The 17,749-nt window shown below is 36.8% G+C and overlaps 1 protein-coding gene across 20 annotated transcripts in view; it reads right to left on the bottom strand.

Annotated features, from left to right (window-relative positions):
- The window catches only part of Ppfia2 (PTPRF interacting protein alpha 2), a 441,464-nt gene that overhangs the window by 31,635 nt on the left and 392,080 nt on the right, over positions 1-17,749 (bottom strand). For 11 of the 20 annotated variants that reach the window (XM_045152128.1, XM_004650146.2, XM_045152134.1 and 8 more), the window contains 3 exons: positions 17,414-17,422; positions 3,360-3,441; positions 107-307 (listed from right to left, as the gene is read on the bottom strand). In XM_045152128.1, coding sequence (XP_045008063.1) covers positions 107-307; positions 3,360-3,441; positions 17,414-17,422 — 292 coding nt within the window. The remainder of the gene's footprint in view (positions 1-106; positions 308-3,359; positions 3,442-17,413; positions 17,423-17,749) is intronic. The other 9 variants (XM_045152145.1, XM_045152135.1, XM_045152130.1 and 6 more) reach the window with 1 other exon arrangement.

Below are 17,749 nucleotides of genomic sequence, written 5' to 3' on the forward strand. Positions count from 1 at the left end.
AATAATTCATGTGGACGTGACGATGTGTGCTGTACCATTTTGCTCTGTGGACTTGGAAATGCTATTTGCCCAGCTTTGTGGAGGGGAAGCATATAGATCAACTCACAGTTCGTGATGTTGGCGGCGCTGAAGGACTTGTGAGGGAAACCATCTCCTGGATTGCTAATCGCAGCTTCAAGCGATGTAGAGGATTGCTGATTCCGATCTCTCTTTGGATTTCAGTGTCTGACAGAGCGGACATGATGGCACCACTTTTCACATTGGCTCTGCATGCAGCCACGTACCAAGCAGGCATTCCCAACCAGAGCTGGGGTGTTGGGGAAAAATACATTTGTAAGGTGTAGAATAATAGTTACTATTTGTGATGGCAATCTTCATTATCAACTCGAAAGAAATGTAGTCACCTAGAAAACGCACCTCTTAGCTGTGGGCCCTCTCTAAGTGCATTTGCAGAGAGGTTACCTGTGGAGGAGGTAGGGGCAGTCTGGAATGGTGCAGCATCATTTTATTGTCTGAGGTTTACTTAGAAGGAATAAAAAGGAGAAAGCCAGCAGGGCACCAGCATTCACTACCCTCTTCTTCCTGACTAGGACTGTTATGTGTCCAGCTGGCTCATACTTCTGCCACCAGAATGAGAGCCCCTCCTGGCCATAACTGACTATATACTAATGTATTAAACCTTTCCTTATACTGTTTGTGTCAGGTATTCTGTCACGGCAACCGAAAAAAATAATTAAAATACCACTTTAGTATTAGATTATCTGCATATGTAAACTCATGTAGTACTCATGACCCCTTGAGATAGATGCATAGAGACATTACTACTTTGCTCAAAATTTCAATTATGTAATAATGGAACCTAGATCTGAAACTTGTATCATGGCTTTAGAGACTGTATTATAATAACCAATTCTTAGGGATGAACACAATAGCTGTAATGTGACAAATGTGTCTTTACTGTAAGGATAAGAAGTGAGCTGGAAGTGGCAGTAGGTAGGGGGCCCAATCAATGTTAGGTGATAATTCTCCTGTGGACTTCAGCTGCATAGGCATTCTGTCTCTGAATGAGGCAGCTCTAACATTGCCAGCCATATGATTTGGATCTAAGTATGCTATGGTTTCAAAACTCACCCTCACCACACATATCTACATCTACACCTGACCCATAGAAGCTATGAGATAATAAATGTAATGACTTGAGATAAGTTGCTATACAGTGATGATAAATACAAATATCTTTTTCTACATTTGCACAATATAAAAAGACTATCGAGAGCTCAATACCACAGAAGGCCTCTAACATTCTCCAAAGCTCTGGAACTTTGTGGAAGAGGGAACAGAAAGAATGTAAGCAATACACAATAGGGAAGAAACTGTGAAAAACTGTCCTAACATAAAACAATTAATATATTGGTGACCAATCACCTGTATCTCCATTGAGGAGGGCCGTCAAAGGAATGAGACTGAGGGAGAAGGGTCTAATGAAGATAGCCTGATGATCTGTACATGCATTGAAGTTCTCAATGAAAGCAATATTAAACAGGCTACAAAAGAACAAAAAGGGAAACAGACAAAAAGCCAAATCTCCAAATGAATGTGGCCTGAGCTGAGAGAAAAGAAGGGAGATAAGGTCCTAATTATACTAACTACATAGCTATAATTATTTTCCAGCAGGTGAAGCCAAGCACTGTGCTTGTATTGATGGGTACACTAGACAGGAAAGCAGATGAAACTGCTTTCTTAGTTTATTAACTTAAACTATTCAAGATAACTAAACATCTCCCCAGACCTTCACAGACACCTACAGGTTTTTTACCTCTGCTTTCTAAGATAATACTTGAATCTCCACTCTGTTTAGCTTTAGGTAAATACTTTCCTGCAGATTGTTACAATTATCACTTCTGATTATACTTTAAATGTTTTCTTTTTCATGTGGATGAATAGGGTACAAAGCATCAGACTGCCTCCCATATGACATTTTTTTATAGACTGTGCACTCAAGGGGGTGCTAAAGCAGGCAAAGTTAAGAGCTTCCATTCATTGGATCACCAGGCTCATTCATCTTGTTTGTTCCATTTCGTAATTTGAATCCCATTAGGAAACCCATTAGGAGAAATTTTTGGTCCTCAGTATAGGGATAATTAGCTCCAACTTCACTGCCTGTCATTTCTGGCACCTTAATGCCAGAATTTTTTTTGTTCTTTTAATCTGAAGGATTTCTTAGTCACTTGCCAAAATTGCTGCTTACTCTCTGCCAAGGCCAAAATCACTCTTTTAGTGTGAATCCTGCACACTGATTTCGGATTTCTTAAACATTTGTATTATAGTTTTTTTAATATAGTAACAAGAATACATACTTTAAACAGTAAATTTAATGATTGCTATGCTAGAATTTTCCTTAAATGAAAGAAAAAATAAAAGCTAAACACAGATTTATTTCAGTTGGTCCAAGAACAAATACAACCCCCCTCACATTTTACATCTTACCTATATAAGTTTATTTTTAAACCAAAATGAACTTAGTTGTTTTTTTTTTTTTTTTAATGTTACTTAGAAAGTGACTTTCCAACTCCACACCTCTTAATGTGTGCTGCTGTTTGGCCACATTCCTTTTCCCTGCCATCAGCACATCCTAGAAGCTGCTAGCTTACACACTGGATAAACAGAAGGTGAGAACAGTGGATACACTGCAATGAGTTCCTGAAGGGACCACTGTGATTAAGCACGTATATCTCTTATGACCAAAGTCTGCTGTTGCCCTCCGTGCTGCTCAAACATTGTTTTATTTTTCCAGAAGATGGTATTGTGTAGGATGATATCCTTTTATTAACCTAAATTAATTTGTGCTAATTGATAGATTAATTGAATTAAGATGAAGTTAACCTGAATGTTTATTTAATTTGACAAAGGAGGGAAAAGTCATTTTCATCTCATGTCAAAACCTAGCTAGCTGCTCCATAGACTCTAGAGAATTATAAGCACAAAAAAGTGGACAAAATCAACAAAAAATCTTAGGGGCTCTAATATTTCAGAGAAGTGTTCAGGATGAAGATCTCTCCTTTCTAAATTGGACTGATGAGGACTAACAGCCGTTCAATGGGTGCTTTTCTTTAGTTTCCAAAACATGGGTAAGTAATTATTACTTCTTTTGCATGAAACATCTCATTTTGCTATATTCACAAGAAAATATCAATGAGATCACTCTATTCACAAGTCCATAGACACAGCAAATGGTTCCATTATGACCAATTTTAGGTACTCAGAAATCTGTGAAATAAGAAACCTGTTTTTTACCTGTTATGAAACTACTAAATCAGCAATGCTTGATTAAGCCAAGCTCTCTGGTTGGATTTACTTACCTCCAGCCAAGCAACCACAGTGGGTCCATCCCACTGGGCAAAAGGTAATCCTTTCCTCCGAGCTTCCTCAAGAAGTTCATGCCTGAAGTGTACAGCAAAGATCATTTGTCAGGTAATAGGAAAAATGCTTGTGGTTATTTTTAATGATCGTTTTTACCATAACTAATAATCCTTTGCAAACTTTTAATGAGAGATAATGTAAAGAGTTCCTTCTTCTTTTGAGCAATACATAGTAATTACCCATTGATTTTTTTTGAGGGAACCATTAACATTTAAAGATAATTTTCTCCAAAAATTTATTGGCTAAAATTTGAACTCGATGGATGAAGAAACTGAGTTGGGCTATCAGTTAATATCCTATTAACAAGAAATAAGCTCACATATACATATGCAATCATGCATTAAGAGACATAAATCTGGCTTTCTCATCTGCTTTTCTTCCCTCCTGTCACCTTTTCAATGACAGATAAAAAGCCTGCATATAAAGACAGAAGATAATTTTGGTTATTTTCACTCCATTCTCATCTTTTCATTGGCTTCAGTATGACCAGCATTGTATTTTAAGTGATAGTTCTTTGTCTTAGTTATTTTTGAAGATTTAAACAAAAATGAATGAACTTGATCTTCTGATTGCATAGAGAGACCTTTGCCTCCATCACCTGGTGATGCATTTTCAGCAGACATGAACTGCTTATCTGAACATGTCCAGGGGTACAAGAGGAGCACCGGCAGCAGGCAGCTCAAGCAAAGAAGACAGCTGGAGGCTTTGAAGCTTGTGACACACAGGAGAGAGAGAGTTTACCTTCTTTTTGTTGTTGTTTTAAATTTTTTGAGATAGCATCTCACTCTAGCTCAGTCTGACCTGGAACTCACTCTGTAGTTCCAGGCTGGCCTCGAAATTGCAGCAAGCCTCTTATCTCTGCCTCCCTGGTGCTGGGATCAAAGGTTTGTGTCACTACACCTGGCAGAAATTACCTTCTTACAGCAAGAACAAAATGCTAAAGAACGAAACCCAGCAGTCTACGGTGCTCAGGTTGAACCTTTTTTGTTTGGTTGGGTTTTTTTTTTTTATTTTTTTATTTTTTTGAGGTAGAGTCTTGCTATAGACGAGGCTGCCCCAGTATAGTTTCAGGAGATTGAAGCTTTTCAATGGGGCTGTTCTGAAATCTTCTAGTCCCAAATGTTCCTACATGTGTGCATTCCACTTTTCTATCTTGTTACCTACTCTCTGATCTTTTTACTACCCATAGCTAAAAGGCACATCTCATTCAAAGAGAATTCCAATAAGTCAATTTCCATCACAAGAAAGAAACATGAAATGAAGTCCAACCATACACTCACTTTAATTTATAATTACTACTGCAAATTAATGAAAGTATAATCTACTAGTTAAAGTGTATGATTGTTTTTAACAAAGTGGTGCAAAGAGTCCTGGCACTGCATGTGTAATTTCATTACACTGTTATTAAGAATCTAGAGGTGACATACATGTACATCTTGAGATCATTTATTATACAGATAGCTGACAAGTATGTCCATTGAATCTCAAACTTCAACATATTCTTCCAGGAGTGTATTAGGAAATATATTCTCCTTATAATTTTATGCTGTAATCTTAAAATGATATTATAAATTTCTTTATCTTAAATGTGTATCTTTATCTTAAATGTGCTTAGGAATATATCTTAAGTATTAAATATAAACTCCCAAATTAGGAATGTAATTATATCATGCTACCAATTAATTAGTAACTTACTTTGGAATACTGTGTTCATACATTAAGATAATTAACAAAATTGAACACTATGGCTCTCTATGTCTGTAAGAGATACTACCTATAAAAGTGCATGAAAATGAATAGCAAGCAGGGGAAAGCAAAAACTAAAGTACCAGTAACTACAGACACATGATTCAACCACAGTTTGATATGAGGGGACAGCCTAGGGTAGTTCTGTATATGAACTATTTAGCATCTGGCAAAAGAGACATGGACACCTGAATACAAAGTGAAAAATGCAATCCTGTCTTCACCCAGCTACAATACCATCACCTAGTCCCCAGTGGTATTTCTTCACTGAAAATCAGTTGTGAGTGGCTTAGTGTCACAATGACAGATATATTTATAGACATGGAATGAATGATAAAACACTCAACTCGGAGGCACTGAGCACCTGTGGTGAACTGAGGCTTGTGCTCAGAGAGGAAACTAGAGTTGGGGATGCAGTCTCCCAGGAGGTTCCTTGTTAGACAAATCAAATGAAAGAAGCTGTACAAATATATATGATAAACAAATAGTTGCTTAAACATGGGACTACACATTCTGAGTGAGGATTTTATTGTTATTAACCATTGTTGTATTTAATAACAATAGAGGTAATGGTGAAGGCTTTATAACAACTGAGCTGGCTTAGAAGAAGGGCATGTGGAAAATGCATGGGGACAGCATAATAAGAGGATAAGTAAGACTGCTTGAGATAATTTAGAGAAGTCTTTCCCAGAGCCACAGCAAGTAAGAATTATAATATCATGAAAGATATGAAAAGGAATACATGCATATCTATAATCTCAGAGTAGCATTAAATGGGAATAAAGAAGTATGCACATAGAATGGCATTTTTATTTTTGATAGGGAAAGAGAGAGAGAGAATTGGCATGACAGAGCTTCAGCCACTGCAATCAAACTCCAGACAGTTGTGGTACCTAGTGGTTATGTGTGACCTTGTGCTTGCCTCACCTTTGTGTGTCTGGCTTACACAGATTCTGGAGAGAGAAAACACATAGGTCCTTAGGCTTCACAGGCAAGTGCCTTAACCACTAAGCTATCTCTCTAGCCTTAGAATTGTTTTTTTTGTCCATTTAGCATAAACACAAAAATTAATTCATAACTTAGAAATCACAAAACATTTTAGGGAATGAATTGTCTAAGTTATACCAAAACCACTTTTACATGGCAAAGCATTACTTTTAAAATTTGAAACTTCTGACTGATTTCCTAATGCATATTTCATCAAAAAGAGTGTTGCTTTAAAACTGAAGTTGGATCCTGTCACTTCTCCAATCACACTCCTCCAATCACTGCTTATGTCACTGAGAATAAAAGTCAATGTGGCCATTTTTCTGTCCGTGCCACTCTGACTCAACTCCCACTTCATCCAGCCATGCTGACCTTTGCTCCATTGCTACCTTCCCTCTGCTGCCTTCTTTATTTTTTCAAGACCCACCATGCATTTCTAAATCTGTGCTCCTGTGGTCTTCTCTAAGACATGGATCTTTGAGCTTATGGTTTATGCCTTCTGTAATCTTCCAGCCGTATGTAAACTACAGAACACCAGTGTTTTCATACATGCTATTTGGAGATGGATTTGAGGATTAGGGGAATAAGTGGTACTGAGAACATAGATTTGAATGCTTAGGGGGTGCATTTGTGTGCGTGCGTGTGCGTGTGCGTGTGTGTGTGTGTGTGCCTTTTGTGTGGTATTAGCAGTAGAACTCAGGACCATGCACATTCTAGACAAAGCCACTCCCACTGATCTGTTTGTTGTTATTTTTATTTATATATTTTTTATTTTTTTTAGATAGGATAAAGTAATTCTATAAACTGGATGGACCTAGAATTCATGCAGTACAGGCTGGCTGCAAACTACTGGTGATCCTTCTTCCTCAGTCTGGGATTATTGAGTATGAGCTACCAAGTATTCCAGAAAAATTAAGTTTTATTTTTGTTGTTGGTATAGTTCATGATTTGTTTTGTTTCTTGAAGTTAGGCTCTGTCTTTATAAACTTGAGTTTGCCCAGAGATTTCTATGTAGACCAGGTTAGCTTTGAACTTGCACCAATCCTCCGATCTCTGTCTCTAAATACTGGGTTACAGGTCTGAGCCATTGGATTACAGGTGTGAGCCACCAGTTGTGAATGTTGAACTACATGTCAGATAGTACTTATATAATGGTTTCTTTTTCAGGAAACTGTATTCTACAATTTTATTTATTTAACTTATTAATGATCTTATGCATCTCAGCCTATATTTGTAACCTGCTATATAGCCATGGATTTGGAGCTTTGATCTCCATTCATTCACCTCCCAAATCCTGTGATTAAAGGTGTGTACCATTCCACTCAGCTTATATGGTGTTGGGAATCATACTTGTTTTAGTTTTCATCATACTAGACAAGCACTCTGCCCACTGAACTATATTTCAACCTCCAGTGTTTTATTTTTGTTTGTTTATATATTTTTGGTAGTACAAACATCTTTTGCTATTTTACCACAGGACCATGATCAAATGTCTATGAGTTAAGTAACACCAGCTTTGCTTATATTCCACCTCCCTCTGAGTGCCTTGATTTTTTTTTAACTTTTTCCAAACAGCAGTGGTTCTTGTTATTCTGAACAATGTGATATTGTTTGAGATCACTAATGCAAAGATGACTACAAATATGCACAATGTGCATTAAAAAGTTCCATTACCTTTGTAAGCAGAACCATTATTAATATAATTGTATGGACAATTACAAACCAAAATATTCTCAGTTTTGCTTAAGTCACAACTCTTACAACATGATATCTTTAGTACAGAACTAAGGGCATGAGATAAAGAATCCACAGTTTAGGGGATTCTTCTCATCTGCAAGGTGTGAATCTCATGCATTGGCTTTAATATCACAATCTTGAACCTTTGAAGACATTGGCCAGGTCAGAGGCTTAACACCTGTACTTGATGTCACATGAGAGAAACTTCAGATGTTTTCTTTTATAACCAATGTGAAATAACAATTGTGTCCAGAAGAAAGCTGGGTGTGTTGGATCAGGAGAGAAGGACTGCTAGACATGAAAAGCAGCATAGACAATGTAAGAGAAATCTCAGATTTAATTTGGGATGATCTGCTGGCAAATTTGAAGGGCAGCATAGACTGTATTGGGCACAATTGTTCTCCTGGGAAATTCTGATTCACTGTCAGAAAGATAGTGACCTGACCTCTTTAGTGAATGCAAAACCAAACCAAACCAAAACAAAACAAATATTGAATTGTAGCCAAATTCAGTTGTACATGCTTGTGAACCCAGAATTCAAAAAGCAAAGGCAGGAGAATCATGAATTTCAAGCCCAGCTGTTACAAAGTGAGATTGTGCCATAAGAAATCAAGGTCTAGAGGTATGATTCAGTGATTGGCCACTTTCCTTTCATGTGTTAGGTTTTGGTTTAAAACTGTAGCATCACAGATAAACAAGCGGACAAAAAAAAAAAAACAAAAAACAAAGCAACTAGAAATGAACAAACAAACAAAGATACAATGGTAATTCTGTGATCAGCCCATGTGTGAGAAGATGCCAGCTTTATCTCCATTATTTTGAAATTCACCTTCCAAAACCTAAATGACAATTCCTGAAGGAGATTATGACCACTTCACCCAAAATAAACTAGAAACTGCAAATTATTGCCATTTTCTTCAGGACTAAGAAACAACAACACTTTTGTATTTCTTTTTCATTTAATATTGATTCACCTTTTCTCAAGGGAACACTTGTGTCTCATTCTAATTATCAGCATGAAGTTTTGGTTTCCAGTGTTACACAGAATTTCAAGGACACTAGTGGCCCTTTCTTTGTGAGGAGGTAACAGTACAGAGTTGTCATTGCCTGTGTAAAACTCAAAGAGGAAATGGATTACTTGCAAAGGGAGGTCATTCTGAGGACATAAAAATGAGTTATTTTGTATTTTCAAGGTTTACATACTTCTTTGTAATAAAAACTTCACTAAAAACTGGAAAGATTGTATCTTCCAGCTGCCTCCAACTCATCATTGGTGACAATTATCTGTGATGGAAAAGTGATATTTAGGAAGGCCTGACCTATGGTAAACTTTCAGGAACTTGTGAAATTAGTAAGTCTGCAAATAGAGATGCAGAGGGAGATCTGAACTGGCTAGTTTTGTGTAATTTGTAGACAGGAACTAAAGCTGGATATCCTAGAAATGATTAGATTCAACAACTTTTAGTTTAAAGCTCAAGACTATCTCTTTTTTTAAAGTGTGTGTGTGTGTGTGTGTGTGTGTGTGTGTGTGTGTGTCTTTATCATGCATGCGATATAGTATTAGTGATGTGTGATGTATACATGTGTGCATGTGCAGATGCACTCAGAAGAATGTCTAGAGCCCATCTCATCATTCATCCCAATTTCCTTCCTTGAGATAGGGTCTCTCTGCTAGCCTGGAGCTGCAGTCTATCAGAGCTTCAGCAACTCTATGGCTTCTGCCTGTCCACAGACTGGGGTTAAAGTAGTCCATGACAACACCCAGCAATTTTCTTGAGCTATTGTAAGTCAAGCACCATGATATCTTTCCTTTCAAGACCTTCATGTGTCAGTAGCAAGCATTCTTAACTGCTGAGCCACCAAGTCAATCAAAAGTATCTTTAAAATATAAATAAAGTCGTAGAACTTGCAACAATATCCACATGGACTTGTCAGGGTCTTCTCTTTGGGCTTTTTTCTTTTTCTTCAACAGTTGTGAGCTAACTGGGCACATGTAAAGAGGTCCCTGCTCATGTATAATCTATGTTGCTGCTAAACAATAAACATTGTCCATATGTCTCAGTGCATGTGTCCCCCACTCTTATTGTTTGATATATGATACAAGAAATCTACCTTCTCTTCTTTCTCTCTTTGTTTCTTTCTGTCCTCTCTCTCTTACACACACAGTCTACTATTTTATTTCAGTTTTGTAATATCAGGAATGAAATGTACATCCTTAAATATGTTAATTTTGTGGCCCAATTTTTTTTTTATGGATTGAGGCAATATACCCTACTTCTTTGTTTAGGACCCATAGAATTTAACAATCTTCTGTTTTGTGCCTTTAACATTTTATTGACTTTGGTGGTTGATAAGTTGTTCGTTCCTACTTTATGGGATTGTATGTAAGGACATTGTATGTCCTGCAATGAAGCAAGTTTTCTAGACCATCAATCATCAGATTTTTATGGATTATTTTACAGTTTACATAAATAAAGTCAATTGAACTTCTGTGTTCAAAGACCATAGATGCTAGTAAAGATTCAAGATTTATATATCTACACGTGCAAATAAATAAGCAGGATATACATGGTGGCATATGCTCATAATCCTAGCCTTTTGCTTGAATGGACTGGTGTGAGAAGTGGGAGAGTTATGTTGAGGAAGTTGAAAACCAAGAAGCAGACAGGAGTGGAGTTAAGATCATGTTGGGCTGATAGTCAGCCATGAAAAGTATATTTTAAGTGCAATAAGAAGCCATCAAAAGGTGTGAACACAGGACTTAATGTGATTTGTACATCAAAAGTCATTCTGGTTGCTGAGTGTACAGTAGACTTGAGACAGGCTAGAATTTTGAGTAAAGTATACCAGTTAGAATGTGGTTGCATAATAATGACAGTAATTCAGTTTGGGGATGTTACAGTAGAACTGTTAAGAAATGGAGGGAGGGCTGGAGAGATGACTTAGCGGTTAAGCGCTTTCCTATGAAGCCTAAGGACCCCGGTTCGAGGCTCAGTTCCCCAGGTCCCACGTTAGCCAGATGCACAAGGGGGCACACGCGTCTGGAGTTCGTTTGCAGAGGCTGGAAGCCCTGGCGCGCCCATCTTCTCTCTCTCCCTCTATCTGTCTTTCTCCCTGTGTCTGTCACTCTCAAATAAATAAATAAAAAATGAACAAAAAATATATTTAAGAAATGGAGGGAAAGAGACTCAGGCGTAATGATACAGATCCAGCAAATTTGAATTCAACGACAAAATGCCTCTCAAACTAGCTTCTTAGCCAAATGTGCTTTAGTCTGTTTATCTCAGTAAAACTCATTTTATCTCATGTTTTATGATGTAATAAATTCATCTTTATATGTTATGAAAATCAGAGAATTCTTAAAGAAACATCAGCTATCAAGTAGTTATTCAATAGATATTAATTTCTAGTCTTGTGTTTTATTATTTTCTCATTGTAATTCATTTTATATCACTACCAAATTAATCTCTTTAAAGAATTGTTAACCCTTATCTCAAATTAATGTAATAGCTCTTTATTGGTTAATAAAAATGGCTTCCTCGTCATTCCAGATTTTCCCTTTATTTTATTTGAAGTTATACCTATTTAAATCTCCTCTCTATTCAATTTAGCCACTCACCACTCTTTACACTACCCCTGTTCTACTGCCTTCCTTTCCATTTAAAAAATTTTCCCCCAATTCTCCCTCAAAACTACCCTGTTTCTTGAATATTGCCATTTTTATTGTGTATAAGAATCTGTTAGATAGGTTGTTGTATGTGGATAGGGCTTGTCACCTGAACAGTATGGTCTCTAGAGACAAGAGTTAGGCCTCACTGGCTTTAGCACGCTCCTTGTCATATGTATATGGTGATATAGAAAAATTCCCTAAATATTCTTTTTTATATTTAATTAATTAATTTATTTGAGAGAGAGAGAATGGGCATGCCAGGGCCTCTAGCCACTATAAACAAACTACAGATGCATGTCATGTGTCACCTTGTGTATCTGGCTTACATGGGTACTGAGGAATTTAACCTGGGCCCTTAGGCTTTGCAGGCAAGCACCTTAACCACTTCTCTCCAGCCCCCTTAACAATGAATAATGTAGGAAACAACCCATAAATTATCTGGTAAAGTTCTTAAGAAAATATTTAAATTTATTTGCCTTTAGAATGCTTTTGCTCCCCTGATTTTATTCGGAGTTCAGAGTAGAGTGACTAAAATGCTTCCTTTTAAATGGAAGGTTTTGTCTGCATTGGCTGTTGTTTTCTTGTATGATGATGACAGATAGACAGATGAATGGGTAGATAACAGAAAGGTAGATGGTAGATCAATAGGTAATATGTAGACAGACAAAAAGTTGACCACTTCTTTGATTCTGTCACACTTTACATACTTTGGTTATCCAGTTAATCAACACTATTACAATTTTAAGAGTATAATACATAATTTATTACATAATATTTACAGAAATGTCTATCTCTTAGGAAATTATATCTGAAGGATAAATATTATTTTATGATTGCTTATATTTGTAACTCATTAGTTACACAGGCCATGAGGGTGGTGATGTCCACTCTCTATATTTTTCTTTTAAATTAAGTTATTTTTATTTGACAGAGAGAGAAATAGGCAATAGATAGTGAAAGAGAATGGGTGTACCAGGGCCTTGAGCTGCTGAGAACAAAATCCAGATTCATGCACTATCTTGTGCATTTGGCATGTGTGGGTCTTGGGAAATTGAACCTGTGTCCTTTGGCTTTGCAGGCAAATACCTTAACCACTAAGCTATTTCTCCAGCCTCATCTCCCTATATTTTTTTCAGTGCAGACTGTTATTCGCTGGGATTTCAGAGACTTCATTCTCAGACCATAGTCTAGGACGCTATTCTAGGACAGCGAATTTATGACATGACTGTCTAAATATCATAATGCAACAATCCCTCTGTCACTCAAGGTGGTCAATTAAATCTCCCTCAATTCAATGTACATCAATTTCCTCTTCAAAATTTCCAGTGCAGTATCCTTCACCTACAACTTTCACTGTCACCATACTTTCTTTTCCCCTCAGTCTTTAGTTGGTTCTGTCTGTCCTGTCCAGGCTTCTTCCACTACCATAAGAATCTGCCTCAGAGAGAGATTTTCTACCACAATGAAAGAGAGAGTAAGAGTAGTCCCTAAAATTATTTGCTAGGGCTTGATGCGTTTGCCTCCTGTTCTGAGCTGGGCATCCACAGACAAGTCATGTTTTCCTTCTTTTTTTTTTTAACATTTTTTGTTCATTTTTATTTATTTATTTGAGAATGACAGAGAGAGAGAGAGAGAGAGAGAGAGGGAAAGAATGGGTGCGCCAGGCCCTCCAGCCACTACAAATGAACTCCAGATGCGTGTGCCCCCTTGTGCATCTGGCTATCATGGGTCCTGGGGAACCGTGCCTCGAACCGGGGTCCTTAAGCTTCACAGGCAAGTGCTTAACCACTATACCATCACTCCAGCCCACGTTTTCCTTCTTATGCTGCATATTCATCAAATATCTACCTCACAGGACTAAAGATCTCATAAGGAAATGTAAGTGATATAAGAGTAACCGTGGTTCACAAAAAGGAAACAGATGAAACACAGGAGATTTTGCGATTCATGCTTATGAGGCCACCATTTGGCATCCTCCAGTGCTTGTTCAGATATCTCATGCATCATCCTCAGCATACGTGGGAAAGGCTTTCCTGGTTTACCCCTGATTTACCTTTTTATTATCTTTCCTAACTTTTAAATAGCATTGAAAACATACTTTCACAAACTGTTTATGCATTATGCTGATTACACCTTTGTAAGGATCATTTTCCAGTACTGGAAAACTCCTTTCCTTCTTTTTCAATGATCAAATTTTACTATTTGGGCCCGGGGAGATGGCTCAGGGCTTAAAGACACTTGCTTGCAATGTCTGACACCCTGGGATTGTTCCCTAGTGCCCACATAAAACAGATACACAAAGTGATGTGTAAGTCTGCAATATGTTGATAGTTTGCAAGTGGCCCTGGCATGCCTATTCTCATTCATTCATTTATTCATTCTCTCTCTCCCTTCTCTTCTGTCTTTCTTCTTGTAAGCAAATAAAAACAACATTTAAAAATTTACTATTTGCTTAATTTCTTTTGTGTGAAATCTTTTGTGATCATCGTACTCCAAAATATTTTTTTCTCTGTGCAAATATGAGATAATATAGCATCCCCATTAATATGAAAGAAAATTAGGTAGACCTGTGTTCACAGGCCTCACCTACATAGGTAGTAATTCCCACAAAGGCAAGCATGCCCTTCCTTTGCACCATGAATTTTTTTTGTTGTTTCATCTAGACAAGAAATTTTTTCCAATAATTTTTATATGGCAATCCACAAGAATCAAGATGTTAACAGCAATCTAGAATTCTTAAGTGTAGTGTAAATTTTATGTCTTCTACTTATTGCTATCTTATAGGTGCTTTTTGCATCTTAACATGGAACCTTTCCTAACACTTACTCAGGCGATAAAGTGCCATTTCTAGCATTCAGAAAAATATTTGGTAAACTGAATGAGCATTGTTAACTGTTTTCTTAAACTCTCATTGTTCTTGGGTGATGACAATGGATTTCCAACCTCTCTGTCTCACATGCTACCCTATTCCTGGAAAGTTCAGAGATAAGGATTGTAATTTTGAAGTCAAGCTGGGCTACATACATATCAAGACTCTCTCAAGGGGTAAAAAAAAAAAAAGTTCATCTTTCTATTATTTATGGATTCATACTGGTTGATCAGATCTGTGAATATTGAACTAATTTAATAAATGAGTTGAAATTCTCCTCATATAATAATGCTAAATTTGTTTCTTGGCATTTTCAAGCTAAATTTAAACATTATAGTGAACATAAATATTCTAAAGGAAATATGTCATAAATTCCAATCAGCTGCTATAGAAGAGTGATTATCTAAATATACGTGTGCAGCTCCATAAAATTAAGAGTTTCAAATTCAACACTAAACTGGGTGTAGGGGTGCTTGCCTTTAATCCCAGCACTAAGGAGATAGAGGTAGGGGGATTGCTGTGAGTTCTAGGCCACCTTGAAACAATATAGTGAATTCCTGGTCAGCCTGGCTACTGGGCTACTGGGCTAGAGCAAAATCCTACCTCAAAACACCCCCTCCTCCCAGAAGAAACAACACTAACCAGATTAATTGATTTAAGGAGTGAAGACTATTGTAATTTTGTGTGATTTTAAGTACAAATGTCAGTAGGTATCCTATTAGTGTGTATTTTCACATTCAGTGCAAATATATATCTATCTATGTATCTATACATATATGTACAAATATATATGTATATCAATGTCACATTTAGGTAGTGCTTTATGTATATGTAAATAACATACCAAAAGTTGTTTAGGTTTGAAATAAATAGATTATGTTAAGCTCAAATTTCATTCATATGAATACTCTTTCTACTATATTCTCTGAAATATAGATCATAGTCCCAGGAAGGCATTTAATTTATCTGCAAATCTGAATTGGAATTAACATAATTTACTTTCTCAATTTATTTTGAATTTAATCATTTCAAAACCATGAAGAAGTTTTACACAGATATATAGAATGTGATTAAGGAATGCATTACTCATGCTGTTACTGAAAACTAGAGGGGCTTATATTCCTCTCTAGTAAGCAATTTTTCCTTTGCATGATACTATGGTCTGCACTCAGATTTCTTTCCTGATAGTAACAGAGGACTTACTGGAAGGCTTTGGTAAGTTTCCAAGTTGTTGAATACCACATAGGTTAGATTGCTTAACTACTTCCTCTAATTTGGAGCTTCACCTAATTTGGAAGTTTATGCCATTTATGATTGTCCCTGTGGAGAAATTATGTATATATTCTCTCCTACTTTTGTAGGGGGCAGGATTTGTATGAGAAAGCAGGGGAACAGTCAACCTACAAGGGCATTCAGCAAACAAAGAGGACAGGTGTGCATTGGACTCAATCTTCTGATTCCCAGTTCATGCACATCTCTTCCTCACCTCTTTCCTTTTCTCTAATCCTTGTCCCATCTGCCTCTCACTTTATCTCCTCCTTAGTGAGTGCACTGGCAAAACAATGTTGAGGTATTGATATGTACAAGACAACTAGACTTTCAAATTGAGAATCCAAGCCATTGTTCTAGTTTCATACAGTTCATATTTTATTAATTTATTTGCAAGCAGAGATAGATAGAAAGAAGAAAGACAGACACAGAGAAAGGTCATGCAAGGGCCTCTAGCCGCTGCAAATGAACTCCAGAAACACTTTGTGCATCTGGCTTTATGTAGTTACTGTGGAATCAAACCTGGGTTGTTAGACTTTGCAGGCAAATGCCTTAACCACTGAGCAATCTTTCCAGGACTCTTACAGTTATTTTTGTTAACAATGAAAACATCTCATTTGTTTCCAATATATTTCATTAATAAAAGGATTGGAAAGTTTTATTTATTCCACCATTTAGAATATATATATATATATATATATATATATATATATATATATATATATATATATATAGAGAGAGAGAGAGAGAGAGAGAGAGAGAGAGAGAGAGAATACATATATATAGAGAGAGAGACATGAAAAAAGTGCTTTAGAATTCTAATCTTCAGAAAATTTTTGATATTGCTTTAAATTACATCTAGTATATACTACTGCAACTATTTTATAAATGTTATACAAATTTTGATTGGCTTTTGTAATGTATATACATAACTTATTTATACACTAGGGAAGAGAGGGGGGGGAGATAATGGGTACACCAGGGCCTCTAGCCACTACAAATGAGCACCAGATGCATGTGTACCACCTTGTGCATCTGGTTTACATGGGTACTGAAGAATCAAAGCTGGTACCCTAGGCTTTGCAGGCAAGTGCCTTAACCACTAAACCATCTCTCCAGCTCTACATTTTTTAATTTTTAAAATTAATCACTCATGCCAGAAATAATGAAAATAATATCTATTCAGCCACAATCACAGGATACTTCAGACATTATAGATATAAATGTTTCCAGATATGAAGGAAGACTCAGTTTTTGCCCCTTTCCAGCTACATGTAGTTCTAGTAAGTTTCTTTCTTTAATACAGAATGGAAGAACCAAACCAGAAACTCTAGAAATAACAGCTTAGACATGTAGCATCAGAGGCAGACCTTTGGCCTGAACATACTGAGTCTTGTAGTGCCCTGTTAACTCCTAATGAATGACTTTAACAACAAGGAGAAATAAAGTCTACATGGTCACTACTGAGCATGAATTTAATAGAACGGTGAGCTAGAAGTACTGCAAAGGCCAACACAGTTAATTTGAGCCTGAATATTTCTCTGAACCAATGATTCCATTTTCTATGTGAAAATTAGGACATATCACAATTTTCATTTTATGTTAGAGGCAGTGCACTTGTGTTACAACTGAAAAGAGTAAGAGTAAAGATCAAAAGAAAAAAGACGATGGTGCTGAAAATAAACATGTTCAGCAGCCATTACGAGTCAACTTACCCTGATGTGCTTTTCATGAGATGGAGAAGGATGGATGGAAAGAAAAGCACACAAATGTTAATGAATGCATTTCAATCCAAAGAAAGCCATGGGATAAAACAAGAGCATTATTTCAGATTGGAGAAATCTCATGGGAGAACACCATGGTGATCATAAATTTTATTTCACCATGGCACACATACCCACCGTGTTTGGTTAGGCTGAGGACAGGTCTAATAATTGACCGGTAAGTCTAGTTTGAGAATGAACCACTCTGAAACATGCATGACCACATTTTCCCAGCCTCTAGTACATCCAAAGAAGAAAGGAAAAACTTGTTACCTGGGGCCACATCTG

The sequence above is a fragment of the Jaculus jaculus genome, chromosome 6 (genome assembly GCF_020740685.1).
Source record: "Jaculus jaculus isolate mJacJac1 chromosome 6, mJacJac1.mat.Y.cur, whole genome shotgun sequence".
Taxonomy (NCBI): Eukaryota; Metazoa; Chordata; class Mammalia; order Rodentia; family Dipodidae; genus Jaculus; species Jaculus jaculus.